Source organism: Eleginops maclovinus, chromosome 16 (assembly GCF_036324505.1).
Source record: "Eleginops maclovinus isolate JMC-PN-2008 ecotype Puerto Natales chromosome 16, JC_Emac_rtc_rv5, whole genome shotgun sequence".
NCBI lineage: Eukaryota > Metazoa > Chordata > Actinopteri > Perciformes > Eleginopidae > Eleginops > Eleginops maclovinus.
This window is the reverse complement of record NC_086364.1, coordinates 24,829,602-24,848,728: the sequence shown is the minus strand read 5'-3', so window position 1 is coordinate 24,848,728 and position 19,127 is coordinate 24,829,602. Positions and strand designations below refer to the sequence as shown.

Below are 19,127 nucleotides of genomic sequence, written 5' to 3'. Positions count from 1 at the left end.
TATCTCACTGATCAGATTCATATCTCACTGTACACTGATCAGATTCATATCTCACTGATCAGATTCATATCTCACTGATCAGATTCATATCTCACTGTACACTGATCAGATTCATATCTCACTGATCAGATTCATATCTCACTGTACACTGATCAGATTCATATCTCACTGTAGACTGATCAGATTCATATCTCACTGATCAGATTCATATCTCACTGTACACTGAGCAGGATAATATTTCATATCTTGGTTCCCTCCTGTTGCTTGTCTTGAACTCAGGATCATATCCGGAGTCTATAAAGCTATGTGAGCATTTTATTATAAAGTTGTGTTTATTTACAGACCGTCTCAAAAACTAAGCAGCTTACAAACATCAGATCTACATTTTCAAAAAGACGTTTATGATCAATATTTTAGGAGTTTTATTTGAGTTATTATTTGATTTTTTGCCCCAGAGATGCTGATTGGACAACATTTTTAAAACAAAGTTACTGCATTTCCTGTTTCTGCCAGGGGGGGTGGCAAAGCTGCTGTATCTACACCCCCCCTCGTTCAGCTGCGAGTGAGACTACAGTTCAGTACATCACGGAGTGGGAGGGGGTAGCGTGTGGTTTGGAATGGGTCCTCTCTCTCTCTCTCTCTCTCAGAGAATGGCGGAGTGTGTGTGGAGCTGAGAGCGTGGAATTGTTTGTTTATTTGCAAACGTGAGTTTTCAAACTTCAGTTTTTCTCCGTTTATGTGTTTATTGATCTTTGCTTTAAGGTGTGGTTTGGTTTTTCTTTATACGGGTGTTGGTGTGTTGAGAAGCTGACTCGGAGTCATGCTATCTAACTGAACCCGGCAGTAGAGCTCAGTGGAGGAAGCTGGGGTACTGCAGCGTGAGGTCTGCCTCCCGAATGAATGGTGAGGTGGTGGAACAAGGTGTAGTAATCCAAGGTACTTTTACTCCCGTTCTGCCACAAGGGTCACTATCAGTGGCGGTTGGTCAATGTGGCCGCCCCCTTTCATAATATCTCGAGAAGAAAGTCTACTTAAACATGATAGAAGTCAATTATCATGTTTAAAACATTCTGAAATAAACGTGTGTCCTTGAACTATGCACCTGCATGGTAGTCTGCATTCTGTAACTTCGGCTGGTTCTGTGTGATTACATTACTTCCTGGTTGAGGGACGCCGGCCCAATGAGAGTGCAGTGTTGCCAACTCCATAGTGAGGAAAGTAGCTATTGGCTGTCCTAAAAGTAGCTAAATGACGTCATTCCCCAATTTGCATAATTTATAATCAATCAACTTTATTTATAAAGCCCTTCAAGAACAGCCCAGCTGTTTGACACAATATCAAAACAACAACAAACAAACACAATATCAAAACAACAATAAACAAACACAATATCAAAACAACAACAAACAGACACAATATCAAAACAACAACAAACAGACACAATATCAAAACAACAACAAACAAACACAATATCAAAACAACAACAAACAAACACAATATCAAAACAACAACAAACAAACACAATATCAAAACAACAATAAACAAACACAATATCAAAACAACAACAAACAAACACAATATCAAAACAACAATAAACAAACACAATATCAAAACAACAATAAACAGACACAATATCAAAACAACAACAAACAAACACAATATCAAAACAACAACAAACAAACACAATATCAAAACAACAATAAACAAACACAATATCAAAACAACAATAAACAAACACAATATCAAAACAACAACAAACAAACACAATATCAAAACAACAATAAACAAACACAATATCAAAACAACAACAAACAACAATAAACAAACACAATATCAAAACAACAACAAACAAACACAATATCAAAACAACAACAAACAAACACAATATCAAAACAACAATAAACAAACACAATATCAAAACAACAACAAACAAACACAATATCAAAACAACAATAAACAAACACAATATCAAAACAACAACAAACAGACACAATATCAAAACAACAATAAACAAACACAATATCAAAACAACAACAAACAGACACAATATCAAAACAACAACAAACAACAATAAACAAACACAATATCAAAACAACAACAAACAAACACAATATCAAAAACAACAATAAACAAACACAATATCAAAACAACAACAAACAAACACAATATCAAAACAACAATAAACAAACACAATATCAAAACAACAACAAACAACAATAAACAAACACAATATCAAAACAACAACAAACAAACACAATATCAAAACAACAACAAACAAACACAATATCAAAACAACAATAAACAAACACAATATCAAAACAACAACAAACAAACACAATATCAAAACAACAACAAACAAACACAATATCAAAACAACAACAAACAACAATAAACAAACACAATATCAAAACAACAACAAACAAACACAATATCAAAACAACAACAAACAAACACAATATCAAAACAACAATAAACAAACACAATATCAAAACAACAACAAACAAACACAATATCAAAACAACAATAAACAAACACAATATCAAAACAACAACAAACAGACACAATATCAAAACAACAATAAACAAACACAATATCAAAACAACAACAAACAGACACAGGAACAGGGTCTCATGCTGGGTTAAAAGCCAAGGAATAGAGATGGGTTTTAAGAGGAGTTGTAAAAGGGGCAGTGAAGGGGCTTGTCTAATGTGCAATGGGAGCTCATTCCACAGTTTAGGACCGGCAGCGGAAAAGGCTCTATCCCCTCTGAGCTTCCGTTTAGGCCTCGGTACCTCCAGGAGCAGCTGATCAGCTGACCTGAGGCACCGGGCAGGAGTGTAAGGATGGAGCAGCTCAGAGAGGTAAGACGGGCGAGACCATTTAAAGATTTCAAAACAAATAAAAGAATCTTAAAAAAGAGTAATGTGATCCCTTTTACGTGTTCCAGTTGGGAGGCGAGCGGCAGCATTTTGGACTAACTGGAGACGTGCGAGGGACGACTGGCTGACTCCAAGATAAAGTGCATTACAGTAATCCAGCCGGGATGTAATAAAGGCGTGGATTACTGTTTCAAAGTGCTAACCTTTGCCAGCTGCTGAAGATTAAAAAAAGCTGGACTTCACTATTGCACCAATTTGCCGGTCCAGTTTAAAATCAATGTCCATCTTAAAACCCAAGTTTGTGACTGTTGGCTTCCTGTAGTGCTCCAAGGGACCCAAGTCAACAGGAGGGGGTTCACAAGAGCCACTGGGACCGAACAGCATCACTTCTGTTTTGTTTTCATTACATTTTAAGAAGTTCATGGACATCCAGGCTTTAATGTCTTCAACACATAACAGAGGTGGTTTCAGAGAGAAAGCATCCCTCTTCTTCAGTGGCACATAGATCTGGCTGTCATCAGCGTAACAATGGAAAGGGGGGGGGTTAAGAACAGTTTCAATGGTTTGAAATAACACACGCGGGTTGTGACAATTACAGTCGATAAGGTTAGCCAGGTATTCTCTTCTGGCCTCTTTAACAGTGCTCTGGTAGCAGCGCCAACAGTCGATTAGGATTTGAGAGAAAACCTGCAGCTTGTCCTTCTTCCACCTGCGTTCACCTTTCCGGCATTTCTGCCTAGCTGCGCGAGTTCTCGCATCAAGCCAGGGCTCAGGTTTAGCTTTGGGCTGCACAGAGTCCAGTATGGTTCGGCAGGAGGAGTGAAACCAAGGACTGAGCTCCTCCATGTTTGCAGATGTTAAGCCAGAGGGGATACACAGCTGGTTAAAAGCAGAAGAGAACTGACTAGCAGTGACAGGGTTAAAAATCTGCCGGCTCCGAGCGCCAGATTTAACTGCAGCGCGGGAAAAGGCAGCTTCAAACATCACAGGCAAATGATCAGAAAACACATGGTCACAGATTTCCAGGTTGGACACAGACAAACCATGAGAGAGGACAAGGTCTAATGTGTGTCCATGTTCGTGTGTGGGACCAGACACACACTGCACCAAATTAAAAGAGTCAATAAGGCTAAAAAAAGTCCTTCACAGCGGATTGTCAGGACAACACGGCTCGCACACAGGGCTCCTGGACCTGATGGCATCCCTGGCCGTGCTCTCAAGGTGTGTGCAGTTCAGCTGGCAGATGTGTTCACAGACATTTTCAATAGGTCACTGCTCCAGTCTGTAGTCCCCACATGTTTTAAAGAGTCCATCATTGTCCCTGTCCCCAAAAAGACAAAACTCATCTGCCTCAATGACTACCGCCCAGTTGCACGCACCTCCATCATCATGAAGTGCTTTGAGCGGTTAGTCAAACCTTTATCACCTCCTCCCTCCCTGACTCACTGGACCCCCTGCAGTTTGCCTACAGAGCAAACAGGTCCACGGATGATGCCATCTCCCTCACCCTCCACACTGCCCTCTCCCACCTGGACCAGAGGAACACTTATGTGAGAATGCTGTTCATTGACTACAGTTCAGCATTCAACACCATTGTGCCCTCCAAGCTCATCATTAAGCTCAGGGACCTTGGGCTCAACAGCGCCCTCTGTGACTGGATCATGAGCTTCCTGACGGGCAGATCCCAGGCAGTGCGGATGGGGAACATCACATCCTCCACCTTGACCCTCAACACCGGAGCCCCTCAGGGTTGTGTGCTCAGCCCTCTCCTCTACTCCCTGTTCACGCACGACTGCGTGGCCACACACAGCTCCAACACCATCATCAAGTTTGCTGACGACGCGACCGTCATCGGCCTGATCACAGACGGCGACGAGACGGCGTACAGAGAGGAGGTCAGAGCCCTGACATCTTGGTGCCAGGACAACAACCTCCATCTCAACGTCAGCAAAACAAAGGAGCTGATTGTGGACTACAGGAAGAGGCAGAGAGAGGCACACCCACCCATCACCATCGACGGGACTCCTGTGGAGAGAGTCAGCAGCTTCAGGTTCCTCGGGGTAAACATCAGTGAGGACCTGACATGGACACATCACACCAGGGTCATATCCAAGACGGCTCGACAGCGGCTCTTCTTCCTCCGCAGGCTGCGGAAGTTCAACATGGACTCCAGGATACTCTGCAACTTCTACAGGTGCACCATCGAGAGTATCCTGACTGGCTGCATCACCGCCTGGTATGGCAGTTGCACCGCCCTCAACCGTAAGACTCTACAGAGGGTGGTGAAAACTGCTCAGCACATCACCAGGACGGAGCTGCCATCCATGGAGGACCTCTACACCCAGCGGTGTAGGAAGAAGGCCGGTAGGATATTAAAGGACCCCCATCACCCCAGCAACAATCTGTTCTGTCTGCTGCCGTCTGGCAGACGGTACCGCAGCATCCGGACCAAGACCACCAGACTCAGAGACAGTTTTATACCACAGGCTATAAGACTACACAGTCGCCATGATACCTACCATATAAAACATAGGTTATATTTGCAGTAAGTGTGTGTAATGAGCTTTAAGTATGCTAAGTGGAAAAAGGTCTTTGTGTTTGACCTTGTCACCTCACTCACCTGTATACTAATCACTCCCTGCTTGTCAATACTACAGATCTGAGATACTGTAAGACAAAAGATCTGGAGGCTCAGGTTTGATAGGGAATGAATAACGTCTGGGACCTTGAGTATTTTCTCTGGAGAGCTTGACTTTTTGAACTGCATTGAGGAGATTAGTTGTGCCTGATATGTTTGTGTGGACCCAGGTGTTTGATGCATTTGGTGTTGACACATGCACTGCAGACCTTCTGTATATTTTTAAGCACCCTCACTCTGGTGGCTTTTAATTGCTTGTGTAAATGTCACCATGCACCTGCAAGAAAAAAGAAAAGCACATGTGTGTATTTGTAGTACTTTCAGGTGCGTGTGTGTGTACATGCATGCCTACTTTCACTTCAGATCAAAGGGCGAGGGGCATTTCATCAAACACTAACCAAGTGTGACAAAACCACCTGGAGGCAAACTTCAGCCAATGAGGAAACAGATTTTTGGCATGCAGTGGCCATTTCTTGCTGCCTGTGTCACAGCACCAATGTCCCTCTGGCCCTGTCCCATGTGTGTCCCTTGACTTGAAAGTCTCTTCTTAGACACACACACACACACACACACAGGTTGATTAGAAAGCTGGAGTATGAGTGTCTGTGTCTTTAAGTTAGTTTTTTTGTTTTTGTCCCAAAGGGTAATTCTTTAAAAGTTGTTCTTCTAAAAGGTACCATTGGTTGGTTCACAGTGTATGAACCAACCAGCCCCTACATCCAGAGCTGTGTGAATGTCTACTCACATCTGTTTATAGTACACACATACATATATATTATACACATCTGCCATACATATCTGTTTATAGTACACATATCTATATATTGTACATATCTGCCATATACATCTGTTATACATAATATATGCATCTGCCCATACCTCCTCATTCAACAGAGTAAAGTGTGTAAATACTCTCAATGTATTCCACATATGTATATATTCCACATTCCTTAAATCTTTATTGTTGTTATTGTAAATATTCTTCTCTCTTTTTGCACTATTTTATTTATCTTATCTGCACCATGTATGTTGAGTTGTTGGAGGAGCACGCGACATAAGATTTTCATTGCCAACATATACGCTGTATCTGCTGTGCATATGACCAATAAACCTTGAAACCTTGAAACCTTGAACACACATGAATGTTAAAGTCCCCGACAAGGAGGACACGATCATACTTGGGCATAATTTCCGCCAGCAGAACAGGGAAGTCTTTTAAGAAGTCCTTATTGTATTTGGGGGGTCGGTAGATGACGGCACACAGCACCGGATCGGAGGATCCACCTCAAATAAATGTGCCTCAAAACTGGAAGAGGAGGATGAGACGGCGCTGCTTACATTTAACATCACTTTTAGAAACAGTCGCCGTTCCTCCTCCACCGCCCGACGTCCGCGGGGAGTTCAAATAAGAACAGCCAGCGGCAAAAGTTCGATCAGAGGGCTGCACTCACCGGCACCGATCTAGGTCTCTGTCAGGCAGAGAAAATCCAGGCCGCGAGAATTGAAGAAATCCTTCAGGATAAACGTTTTGTTTGCCAGTGATCTGGCGTTCACCAGGCCGATCCTGGCGGGCGCCGGGGGCTGTGGTTCGGCAGAGCTGCGAGACCGTGGCAGCGTCTTCAGAAGATGGTGGTTCACCCCGCGCTGGGAAAGCCGAGGAGGGCAGGGGCAGCGGGGCTGGTGTCCCACAAACTTTCCGGGGACAGGTACCAGGCAGGCATCAATGGGATCCAGGAAACGCCGGGGCACAACGAAAGGATGGATTAATCCAAGTCCTGTCCGGGAAATGATCGAAGATCCTGCCAGCCAGGCTTTAAGCTTCACCAGCCGACCGCCGCGTTTGACGGAGACGCTTTCGCCGAGGAGGTAGGGCCAAGGCCCGGTACAGGTGAGTCGGGATCCCCGCCAGTAGCGGGGGCACAGTTTTCTGTCCACCATGCTCAAACGCACCCAAAAACCTGACATTATGTCAAAGATCTAAAAGAGAGAAGAGATTGGCGATCATACACCAACAGACTTGATCGGTGTAGCGGCAAGGTGTTTCCTTTCTTCTGTAGATTCTTGTTTTTTAGGCCATCACTTCTTAAAATAACTTCATGACTTTTAATGCTTTGACCCACATTACATAAATAAATGCTGTTACATTTTAGAATATTACATTTAATCAAAAGACTTATGTGGGTTGGAATTGCTGGATCTACGTCCTCCTCCTTTACCCGAGCGTGGGACCGGCACAGTGTCCCGGTAAGACAGAGCGGGATCAGCTGGGGCTTTGTGCATGCTCGAATCGTTTGGACCCAAAGAGTCTCCTCTGTCCTCTTTGGGACGGCGGACAGACTCAGCACCCACTGCTCGGTGAGGAGAGTAACTGCAGAAAAGTCTCAAATAACACCAGAAAAAGTCTCTAGATGTGTTGCTAGTAGCTTTTGGCAGAAATAAATCGCTGGACGATTTCGAAAGTCACCAGATATCGCGAGAAAGTCGCCAAGTTGGCAACACTGTGAGAGTGAATGGAAGTCGTTAAACTTTTGGTGATCAGGTGACCAAAAGCTGCTCGCTGATTGGCAGCTTCATGATTTTCCACAGGATGCACCCTTCCACGAGCTTACAACCAGGGCTTTTCACGCTCTTGCTACGATTAACGGAGCAGTTAGCCGGATGTGCTGTTAGCCGGATGTGCAGTTATCCGGATGTGCGGTTATCAATGCCTTCTATTGCTTTCCTTGCCTGCTGCTTCAAAGTGTCGGCACCGAAGCGTTGTGGACAGCGACGGGGGAACAGGATTTAAGGCTGACTTTAAGGTTGAATGCACTGGCCATGCTGTCAATGGAAAACAATCTGGTGACAGAGACTGACTCTAATCAGAAAGCCATTGAGAGATTTGCAGGCCAGAAGGAAAGGAGGGCAACATTTATATTCCATTAGTGCTAGTGTCCATGAATCACAATCAGTCTCCTTCAACATCACAGTGGGGTTTTAGGTTGTCTTTTTTTGCGCCCCCCCCAATGCCCCTCCATTCATTAAAAATGAAATGTTGCGAAGAAGTTGTCTCGCTACGGACAGCTTATCTCACCGATTAAAAATGATTTCCTTGGGTTGCTAGTCAGCCAAACTAAAACATGTTGTGTGTGACAGGAGGCAGGTCTACATGATTTTAAAAGACCCTAAAAGTGATGTAAACGTGTCCTGTGCTTTCAAGGTTGAAGGGTTTAACTACATGGTTTCTGCTTCCTCAGAAAATCTCAAATGTTTTGGGTGTGGTAACGAGGGACACATGATTCACTCCTGCCCGGAGGGGGCTGGGGTGCAGCGGCCGTCTCCTCCGGCTTCGGGGATCCCGGTGCCGTCTGCGGCTCTGGGTCCTCCGGCGTCAGGTATCCCGGTGCCACCTGCCACTCTGACTCGTCCAGCGTCGGGGGGCCTCAATTGTCCCGAATGACTTTATGGATGACTTTGATGAGCAAATGTGAGACGAAGAATTGTATAAATCTTCCCAGAAAAGAAAGCTCTCTGCCCCCATCAAAAGTGATAAAGCGTCAAAATTCACAAGAGCAGTCTCTGTGTCAGCTGAGTCAGAAAGTGACATGCCTCTGACCCAGGGGAATAAAAACCTCTACCCTGCAGCGGTTATTAAAAGGTTTTTGGAGGTCAACAAAGGTGTCAGACACACCGAAGTTAGCCATCAGTTCCCTGACCTCAGACTCTTCGTTGAGTCAGCCAAACCTCTCACAAAGGACACAGGGAAGTTTGAGGGGTTGCGGTCTAAACAAGAGATTTACTGATAGCTAAGGCTGATCGTAAATGTGAAAGCTCAAATCGAAGATGAGGATTTGTAACAGAACAACATGCTTCAACTTTTTATCGACCTGTTTTTTTACTGTTGTTTCTCTCTTATCCTTGGGTGATTTTAATATCAGCCCGGTTGGACTCTAAAAGAGCTGCCGTTTTTAAATGAATGGATATTAAAAAGATAGATGTAATGTTGGTACAGGAAACCCACAGCACGAAGGACAATGAGAGTGACTGGAAGAGGGCTTTTAACTGGGAGGTGATTTTAAGCCATAAGTCCAGCTGCAGTGGGGGTGTGGGGAACTTATTTGCCAAAAGTTTTTTACGTTGTTCTTTTGAAGTGGAGGAAATAATCCCAGGAGTTTATTAAAGGTGAAAGCGGTTTTTGAAAATGTGAAGCTGGTGTTTTAAAATGTTTACACGCCCACCAATGGGGTGGACAGGGTAGCATTTTGAGACAGTGTGTATGTGATGCTGTTGGAGTGTGTGGTAATGATGATTTCATGTTTTTAGGGGGAGATTTTAATTGCACAGAAAATCCAATCCTAGACAGGAATCATTTAGAGCCGCACACCGCTTCACTCCGCAGGATCAGACAGCTGATAGAGACCCACGAGCTGTCTGACCTGTGGAGGGTTTTTAACAGTAGGCACAGGCAGTACACCTGCAGTCACTCCAAGGACAACGTTCTGTCTCTGGCTAGACTGGACCGCTTTTATTGTTTCAAACACCATTTACATATTTTTAGGAGGTGTTTTATTCAGCCTGTGGGTTTCACTGACTATTGCCTAGTCTCCTGTTCTGTTTTTATTCAAAATGTTCGTTAAAAAGCGCCTATTGGCATTTTAACACTGCTCTTTTAAATGACCAGGCTTTTAGGACTGCTTTTAAATATTTGTTGTTGTCCCACAGAGAGAGCAGACCTGCCTTTACCAGCATTCAGCAGTGGTGGGATTATTGAAAGGCCCAAATTAAACAACTTTGCCAGCATTTCACTTGCAATGTCGCGACTGAATAAGCCTGGTCTCTGAGGGCTCTAGAGAGACAGGTAGAAGAAATGCAGTCTTTAGCAGCCTCTACAGGAGATTGAGGGCATTTAGCCTCCCTCAAGACCACAAAGTCGGCAGTAGCCAACCTGCTGGGGATCTCAGCACAGGGGGCTCTGGTCAGGTCATGCTTCGTGAACATCTCGCAGATGGATGCCCCATCACCATTTGTTTTGGGTTACAGCAGCAAAACGGACAAAGGAAGCTCATTCCTTCTTTACGAACGCGTAGTGGCCCCGAAGTCTCAGACCCGTCTGAGATCAGGAAGTCAGCTGCTGGTTCTACAGAGACCTCTTTAAGAGTGAGTGGTCACATAATCCAGACATGCACAGCAGTTTCACTGATGGTCTCTCTCAGGTTAGCCATGAAGACAACCAGCAGCTCCAAGCAGAGCTAACGCTGCCGGAGCTGTTCACCGCCATGGCTAACCTACAGAATGGCAAATCCCCGGGGATGGACGGCCTTCCTGTGGACTTTTATAAGTCTTTCTGGCCTGAGATAGGGCCTGTCCTGCTCCAGGTTTCAAAAAACAGTTTCCAAACAGGAAGACTACCTCTGAGCTGCAGGAGGGCTGTCATCACCCTCACACCGAAAACGGGAGACCTACAACAATTAAAAAACTGGAGACCAGTTTCCCTGCTGTGCACGGGTTATAAAATCCTGTCTAAAGCTCTGGCCCTCAGATTAAGAGAGGTGGTGGCATCCGTCATTCACCCTGACCAGAACTACTGCGTGCCCGGCAGGCTCATCACTGACAACACCACGCTGATTAGGGATATTTGGGACCTCTCTAGGCCATTGGTTATAGAAACTGGTCTTATTTCCATAGATCAGGAAAAAGCTTTTGATAGGGTTGAACACAATTACTTATGGCAAACTTTTGCCAGTTTTGGGTTCAGCCCAGGTCTTATAGCTAAGATCCGGGTCCTCTATTGTGACATTGCGAGTGTTCTGAAAATTACTGGTGGGTTTTCAGTATTGAGAGAGGGGTGAAGCAGGGCTGCTCTCTCTCTGGGATGCTATACTCCCTCGCCATCGAGCCTCTGCTTCACAAACTCAGAAATCAGTTGAGTGGTCTTGGTCTCCCTAACTGCAGTGTGTCTTTTAAACTGTCTGTCTATGCAGATGATTTCATTGTTGTAGTAAATACCCAAAAAGACCTCGACATGTTATCCGACATTGTGAAGGACTTTGGTTTTATTTCATCTGCAAGAGTAAATTGGGGAAAAGTGAGGCTGTGAGGGTGGGGGAGAAGCTGGGAGAGCGACTCAGGCTGCCCAGTGCTTTAACCTGGAAAAGAGAAGGTTTTAAATACCTCGGGGTGTTTTTAGGTAATGACGCTCACAAAATAAAGAATTGGGACAATGTCCTTGAAAATGTCCAAGGTCGGCTTTCTAAATGGAAATGGCTGCTTCCAAAAATGTCACACAGAGGCCGAACCTTGATTTTAAATAATCTAGTCTCATCTGATTATCGGATTATAAAAAAAGTACTAGATCACTGGAAGTCAAAACTCACCAGGCGTGAGGAGCAGTTTTTAAAAGCTTTGTGTCACAACTCTCAGCTCACAGCTGATAAAGGAGGTTGCTTTCCTGACATTTTCCTGGCACTGGATTTTAAGGATTTTTCTGGTCCCCTGTTGTAGCCGGCCAAACCTGCCTCCCTGGAGGAGGCCTCAGGGTAAACACCGTAAGAGTGGATGGTTAGAACAATAAACAGGAATAAACTGAATAACAGAACTGACACCCCATGGAGGAGCTACCTGGGCCTAAGTGCGGGATGCGGGGTGGAGGTCGCTTACAGACCTGCTCTCTCCAAGAGACACGCAGACATTCACTGGAGAGTCGTCCATGGGATAATAGCAGTGAACTCGTTTTATCGGCTGAATCTGTGTTGGAGGAAGTCATCATGGATGAGGAGTTGCTCAAATTACCGGTTAAAAGAAAAAGTGCAGAGGTGTGCAACAACAACGGGGCCCAAACAAAAAAGGTGTTGAAGACAGAGTCGCTGTGTTCCTCTCAGCCAGAGGGACTCTCAGAGGACTCGGAGGACAGTGACAGTGACAGGGAGGCTTTCAGTGAAAGTATGCAGGTAGACAGGGGTGAGGAGTATTCCTTCCAGAGGATCAGAGGCTTCCTGAAGGACACTAAAGGGAGGAAGGCGGTAAGGGTGCAGGATTCTTTTGTTGATCAGCTGATGTTTCGTGACTCTGCTAGGGCTCTCATGCGGCGCACAGCAGGCCTTGGGCAGCTTACTTTTAGCGAACAGGAGATCTACAGGCTGAGGAAAATTCTGTTGAAGATACGAGAAGAAACTGCTGGAAGTCATGATTAAGTACACCTTGTTTGTCTTTTCTCTCCTTTCCTTTTCTTCAGTTATCGTTTTGACTTGGTTAGGAGGCAGCTATACTTTCATTATGGGTGACATAAAGCTGGGCTCTCTGAATATTAACGGTGCTCGAGGGGATGCCAAGAGAGCATCTTTGTTTTCTTTAATAGAGAGTAAGAATCTGAATGTGACGTTTCTCCAGGAGACTCACAGCACTGCTGACAATGAGAGTGACTGGAGGAGGGCATGGAGTGGGGAGGGCTTCTCCAGCCATAAGTGCAGCAATAGTGGAGGGGTTGCTATTCTCTTTGCCAGAGGTTTCACACCCTTTTCCTGCACTGTTGAGGACGTCATTCCAGGTCACTTGCTGAAATGAAATGCTGTTTTCGAGAAGGTTAAAATATGTTTCATTAATATTTATGCTCCCAGTGTGGGCTCTGAAAGGCTTTTATTTTTTGAGCAGTTGAAGCATGCCCTTAGCACCTGCAGTAGTGAGGAGTATCTGTTCCTGGGGGGGGACTTTAACTGCACAGAAAACCCTGTGCTGGACAGGAACCACTGGGAACCGCATGCTGCCTCTAGGAGTGCTTTAATGAGGATCACAGAGTCTTTGAGCTGTGTGACATTTGGAGGCATCTTTACCCGGGCCAGCGGCAGTACACCTGGGTGCACTGTAGGGACCATCTGTTGTCTCTAGCCAGACTGGACCGAGTGTACTGCTTTAACCACCACATGAACACAAGCAGGAGCTGCTCCATCAGTCCTGTTGGGTTCTCTGACCATTCCCTTGTTCAGGTTTCAGTTCTTATTAATTATGTGAAGTGCAATAGTGCGTATTGGCACTTCAATGTTTCTCTGTTGGCTGATAATCATTTTAAAACAGTCTTCACATTTTTTGGGCAAAACTACCGTAATTGTAAGAGTGAGTACAGTAGTCTTCAGCAGTGGTGGGATGTGGGGAAAGTCCAAATCAGACAGCTTTGCCTGCAGTACACTCTCAATGTCACCAAGGACATGGCTAGATCTCTGAGGGCTCTGGAGAGGGAAGTGGTGGAGCTGCAGGGATTGGCAGACTCCACAGGAGAGCGAGAACATGTTGAGGTTTTCAAAAGTAGAAATGCAGCTCTGTCCGACCTGCTGGGGTTTCCTGCTCAGGGTGCTCTGGTCAGATCCCGGTTTCAGAACATTGTGAAAATGGATGCTCCCTCTCACTTTGTCTTCGGTCTCGAGCGCAGGAACGGTCAGAGGAGGCTGATGCACTCCCTGCGGTCAGACACTGGGCAGCTGCTTCAGGAGTCGGCCGACATTCAACAGTGTGCTGTCAGGTTCTATAGAGAGCTCTACAGGTCAGATTACCAGGCAGAACCAGAGGCGGCGCTGTCCTTCTTTGAGGGCCTTCCTAAGGTCCCTGAGGGGGACAGCGCAGACCTGGAAGCTGAGCTCTCTGCCCAGGAGCTGCAGGAGGCCCTGCAGAGCATGCAGAGTGGGAAGGCTCCTGGCATAGACGGCCTACCTGCAGACTTCTATAAGGTTTTCTGGCCTGTCATGGGTGATGACCTGCTGGATGTCCTCAGGGACAGTCTCAGTAAGGGGAGGTTGCCTCTGAGCTGCAGGAGGGCGGTGCTCACTCTCCTCCCCAAGAAAGGAGACCTGCAGGAGCTTGGGAACTGGCGTCCTGTATCCCTTCTCTGTACCGACTACAAACTGCTCTCCAAAGTGTTGGCGACAAGGCTGAGGAGAGTGATGGAGCATGTCATTCATGTAGACCAGACATACTGTGTACCCAGCAGGGTGATAATTGACAACGGTACTCTGATTCCAGATGTTTTGGACCTCTCCAGGTTCATTGGGCTGTAAGCTTGGTCTGATTTCTCTGGACCAAGAAAAGGCTTTTGACCGAGTTGAGCACCAGTACTTGTGGCAGACGCTGGAGGCGTTTGGGTTCAGCTCTGGTCTGATAGCCAAGATCCAGGTCTTGTACAGGGACATTGAGAGTGTACTGAAGATTAACGGTAGTTTGTGTGCTCCTTTTAAAGCCGAGAGAGGAGTCAGACAGGGCTGCTCTTTGTCTGGGATGCTGTACTCCCTGGCCATAGAGCCTCTCCTACACAACCTAAGGTCCAAACTACTTTTCCTGGCTGCGATCACGTTCTTAAATTGTCTGCGTATGCGGACGATGTAATGGTGATTGTAAAAACTCAACAGGATATCAATGCTCTAACAGATACTGTAGGTGTGTTTGTCTTCTGCTAGGGTAAACTGGGGGAAGAGTGAGGCCTTAGCAGTAGGGGCAGGCCACTTTCATGGTCTAGTTTGACCTGGGGGCCTTGTTTGGAAGAGGGGAGGGTTGAAGTACCTGGGTGTTTATCTCGGTGACGAGACCTTTTGTTCACAAAACTGGGACGGGCTTGTGGAAAGGTGGAAGGCCGATTAAAGAAGTGGAAGTGGATCCTTCCAAAACTTTCCTTTAAGGGGCGTATTTTGATTCTGAATAACCTTGTGTCCTCCATGCTGGCTCACCGGTTGGCCTGTTCAGACCCGCCTGTAAACCTGCTGTCCAGGGTGCAGGCGCTAATGGTGGATTTCTTCTGGGACCGCATGCATTGGGTCCCGCAGAGCGTCCTTTTCCTGCCAAAGGAAGAAGGGGGACATGGACTGGTTCACCTGGCAAGCAGAGGGGCTGCGTTCAGGCTCCGTTTCGTCCAGAGGTTCCTGACTGGACCTGCTGACCTGGTATGGAGACCCGTGGCTCGTGCTGTACTGGAGCGCTGTGGAGGGCTGGGCCTGGCTGAGTCGCTGTTCCTAATGGACCTTAAAGGATTACACTTGGACAACCTCTCATGCTTCTACAAGGGACTTTTCAAGGTGTGGGGGCTTTTCCGGAAAGAGAGAACGGAGAACTGTGCCTCTTTATTCTGGCTCCTCAAAGAGCCGGTGGTCCACGGGACTCATTTTCTGTGTGGAATAGGGCCTTCTCTACAGCAGAGACTCTGAAGAGGAGATCCTCACACTGGGACATGTGCTGGAGGTGTGTGGCCCTCGCCTGGACAACGCTGCGGGCCTGGCGGCACCTTTGGGCATCAGGTCAGTCCAAGTGACCGGCCTCCTGCTGAGTGGGTGGAAACAGCAGCTCAGCGACCCAGAACTGGCACTGGCTGTTGCTTTCTGTAACGGACTTACTGAACCAAACGAAGATGACTCTTTTCCAGAGATACTTTGTGTTCCTGACGTCACATGTGATAGTTTTCTGTTAAGGTTTAATAATGTCACTGATTTTAAGTTTAGCACCATGTCCAACAAAAGGATGTATTCTTTAATGACCAAAGTGTTAAACCAGAGCAGACTGCAGGGCCGAGTGGACACCCGGTGGAGAGCCCACCTGGCCCTGACTGAGACTCAGAGGCCTGAGTGGAGAGCGCCTTACAAGCCCCCGCTGACAAAGAGGCTGGGGGATCTACAGTGGAGGACTCTGCACGGCGCGGTTGCTGTCAATGCCTTCGTCTCAGTGATCAACCCGGCTGTTTCTGACACCTGTCCGTTCTGTGACCAAAGGGAAACCATCTTCCACTGTTTCTCAGGATGTGATCGACTCCTCTGTCTCTTTCAGTTACTGACCCAGATGTTTGTTTTGTTTGGTGAGGTTTTTCCCCCCCAAGTGTTCATCCTTGGGTACAGGTACACCCAGAGACAAAAGGTGAAATGTCAGCTCCTGAATTTTTTGTTGGGCCAGGCCAAAATGGCCCTCTACCTCAGCAGGAGAAATAAAGTTGGGGACTCGATGGCCTGTGATGCTGTGCTGATCTTTAAATGCATGGTGAGAGCGAGGGTCAAAACTGATTTCAGTTATTTTCGTCTGACAGAAAATGTGGGGGAGTTTCAAAACATGTGGAGCTTTAACAATGCTTTGGTTTCAGTGGAGAATGATGAGCTGGTTTTCAATCAACTCCTGAACTGAAGTTGTTTTAAATTGTCTTTTGTTTTGAATTGTTTTTTGTTCTAATGTGGAGTGTTTAATTTATTTGTGAATAAAAGTGGTTTCAAAAATCAATCTCTCTGTTACTGCTCGCTCGCTCGCTCTCTCTCTCCCTCCCTCTCTCTGTTACTGCTCGCTCGCTCGCTCTCTCTCTCCCTCCCTCTCTCTGTTACTGCTCTCTCTTGCTATCTCTCTCTCTTTCTCTCTCTCTTTGTTACTGCTCTGCTCTGAGAGTGTGTGACGTCACTTTCCTGTTCACAGCGAGGGGCACCGCGCGCCCAGAGGTGAGTCTCTGACCTGACGTGTGTGTGTGTGTGTGTGTGTGTGTGTGTGTGTGTGTGTGTGTGTGTGTTTGTGTTTGTGTGTTCGTGTGTGTTTGTGTGTTTGTGTGTTTGTGTGTTTGTGTGTTTGTTTTCCGCGTCTCTCTCTCGGAGTTCGGTAGATTGATTGACAGTCGCATGTAATGCGGAAGTAACTGGGAGCCGCACACTTGGGGAAGTGAGTCTGTGAAGTAATACTGCCGATCAGCTGGTCCCGGTCTGTAGAGACCAGGGTCAGAAGATACCCCAATACAGCTGGTTTTAATAGAGTCTGGATCAGGATCTGGTCTTCCAGGGTTTTAATTTGTGCACAGCAGCTGTAGTTATGGAAAATCTTGGGTCCCGAGCTCCTCCAACAGTGCAACGTATAATAAACTGAAGTGCAGGGTACAGCTCCATGAACAGGGTAGTTTAAATTAGAGTAAAATAGTGCAGGCACTTTGTTAGACCGGTCTATTAGTAGTACAGATGAAGTATACATGAAAAATACATAAACACAATAAGCTAAATTATGCAGAGTATGTTGACCGTGATGAGGTAATGCAGGATTCTATATATAGGTACTCAGAGTAAGATATACAACAACAGAATGTAAGATTGACATTAAGTATTGTACAGTGAGGTAATTAATTACTGTTTGTTCTTCTCATGAAGATAACAGTTGGTTGCTGGGTGATGGGGGTCTTTGATAATCCTGGGGGCTTTCTTCCTGAGCCGCTGGGAGTAGAGGTCCTCCATGAATGGCAGCTCCGTCCAGCTGATGTGCTTCCCCTCCAGGATCCTCTCTATGGTGGTGCACCTGTAGAAGGTCAGGATGCTCTCTATGGTGCACCTGTAGAGGGTCAGGATGCTCTCTATGGTGCACCTGTAGAGGGTCAGGATGCTCTCTATGGTGCACCTGTAGAGGGTCAGGATGCTCTCTATGGTGCACCTGTGACCACGTGTAGGGAGTAGAGGAGAGGGCGGAGAGGATCCTGTTGAGCCCGAGGTCCCTGAGCTTGATGACGAGCTTGGAGGGCTCAATGGTGTTGATAGCTGAACTGTAGTCAGATCAGCATTCTCACGAGACACTCCCCCCGCACCCCCGCTGCCCCTTTGTAGTCAGTCATTGTTACTCCCGCCCACATGCTACAGGTGTTAGACACCTCCTCCCTTGCTTTTCCCTGACCCATGAGGTATGACAGTCCCCTAACCATACACCTGTTGCTGTCGGTGATTGGTCACATGCTGCTAGATCCACCCCATTATATACTCTGCTTATTTATACATACAGCCCCGGAAAAAATTAAGAGACCACTCCAGCATTATCGGTTTCTCCGGTTGTACTTTATAGTTATGTCTTTGAGTTCAAAGATTTTTTATTACTATTATTGTATTCTAAAAACTAATGACAACATTTCTGTGTTGGAATTCAACAGATACTGGAATGGCTGCCACACATGTAGAGATAAAGATTTAAGAAACATTTGGAGTGGTCTCTTAATTGTTTCCGGAGCTGTACATTCAACTTATACAAACACACACACACACACACACACACACACACACACACACACACACACACACACACACACACACACACACACACACACACACACACATGCAAACACATGTTGTACAAATACACACCCAGCCCTACCTTATACACACACTCAGCATTATGAGTCTTGTCAAAGTCAAAGTCTCCACATGTGTTATACACACAGAACTGAAATACCGGTTCTGGCAGTCCCACAGTGCGAATATAAAAGAACATCTAACACAGAAAGATAAGAGCCTAGGAAAAAAAGGGTATACAGAAAAACCTAAGTAATATATACATATGTTAGACACCATCAACACAGTGTGACGGTGGTGCAGGTGGGTCTTTAGTGCAAAGTACATTTTCAGTAGCAGCGGAGAATAGAAGGTGACTGGTGCTGGATGAGGGACGGGGTGTGAGGGAGGGGGATTCATGTCCTGCTACATTTCCATTGAGGCTGAGGGGAAAGGTGGGTGGGACGGAGGGTGGAGAGGTCAGGGGAGAGATGGGAGCGGGGGTAGAGGGAGATGAGAGAGGGGGAGGAGAGAGGGACAGAGTTCAGCATCCTGACCGCCTGGTGGAAGAAGCTGTTCCTCAGCCTGGTGGAGCTCGAGCGGAGGCTGCGGAACGTT

The 19,127-nt window shown here is 46.2% G+C and overlaps 1 protein-coding gene across 4 annotated transcripts in view; it reads left to right on the top strand.

The window, feature by feature from the left end:
* Positions 1-689: 689 nt before the first annotated feature.
* LOC134878141 (globoside alpha-1,3-N-acetylgalactosaminyltransferase 1-like) overlaps positions 690-19,127 on the top strand; it is a 27,596-nt gene continuing 9,158 nt past the window's right edge. Inside the window, exons 1-2 of one of the 4 annotated variants that reach the window (XM_063903983.1) lie at positions 16,920-16,937; positions 17,628-17,781. In XM_063903983.1, the coding sequence (XP_063760053.1) occupies positions 17,649-17,781 (133 nt within the window). In that variant the 5' untranslated portion in view covers positions 16,920-16,937; positions 17,628-17,648. Of the gene's footprint in view, positions 705-16,783; positions 16,938-17,134; positions 17,152-17,627; positions 17,782-19,127 lie in introns of those variants that run through there. The other 3 variants (XM_063903987.1, XM_063903985.1, XM_063903986.1) reach the window with 3 other exon arrangements.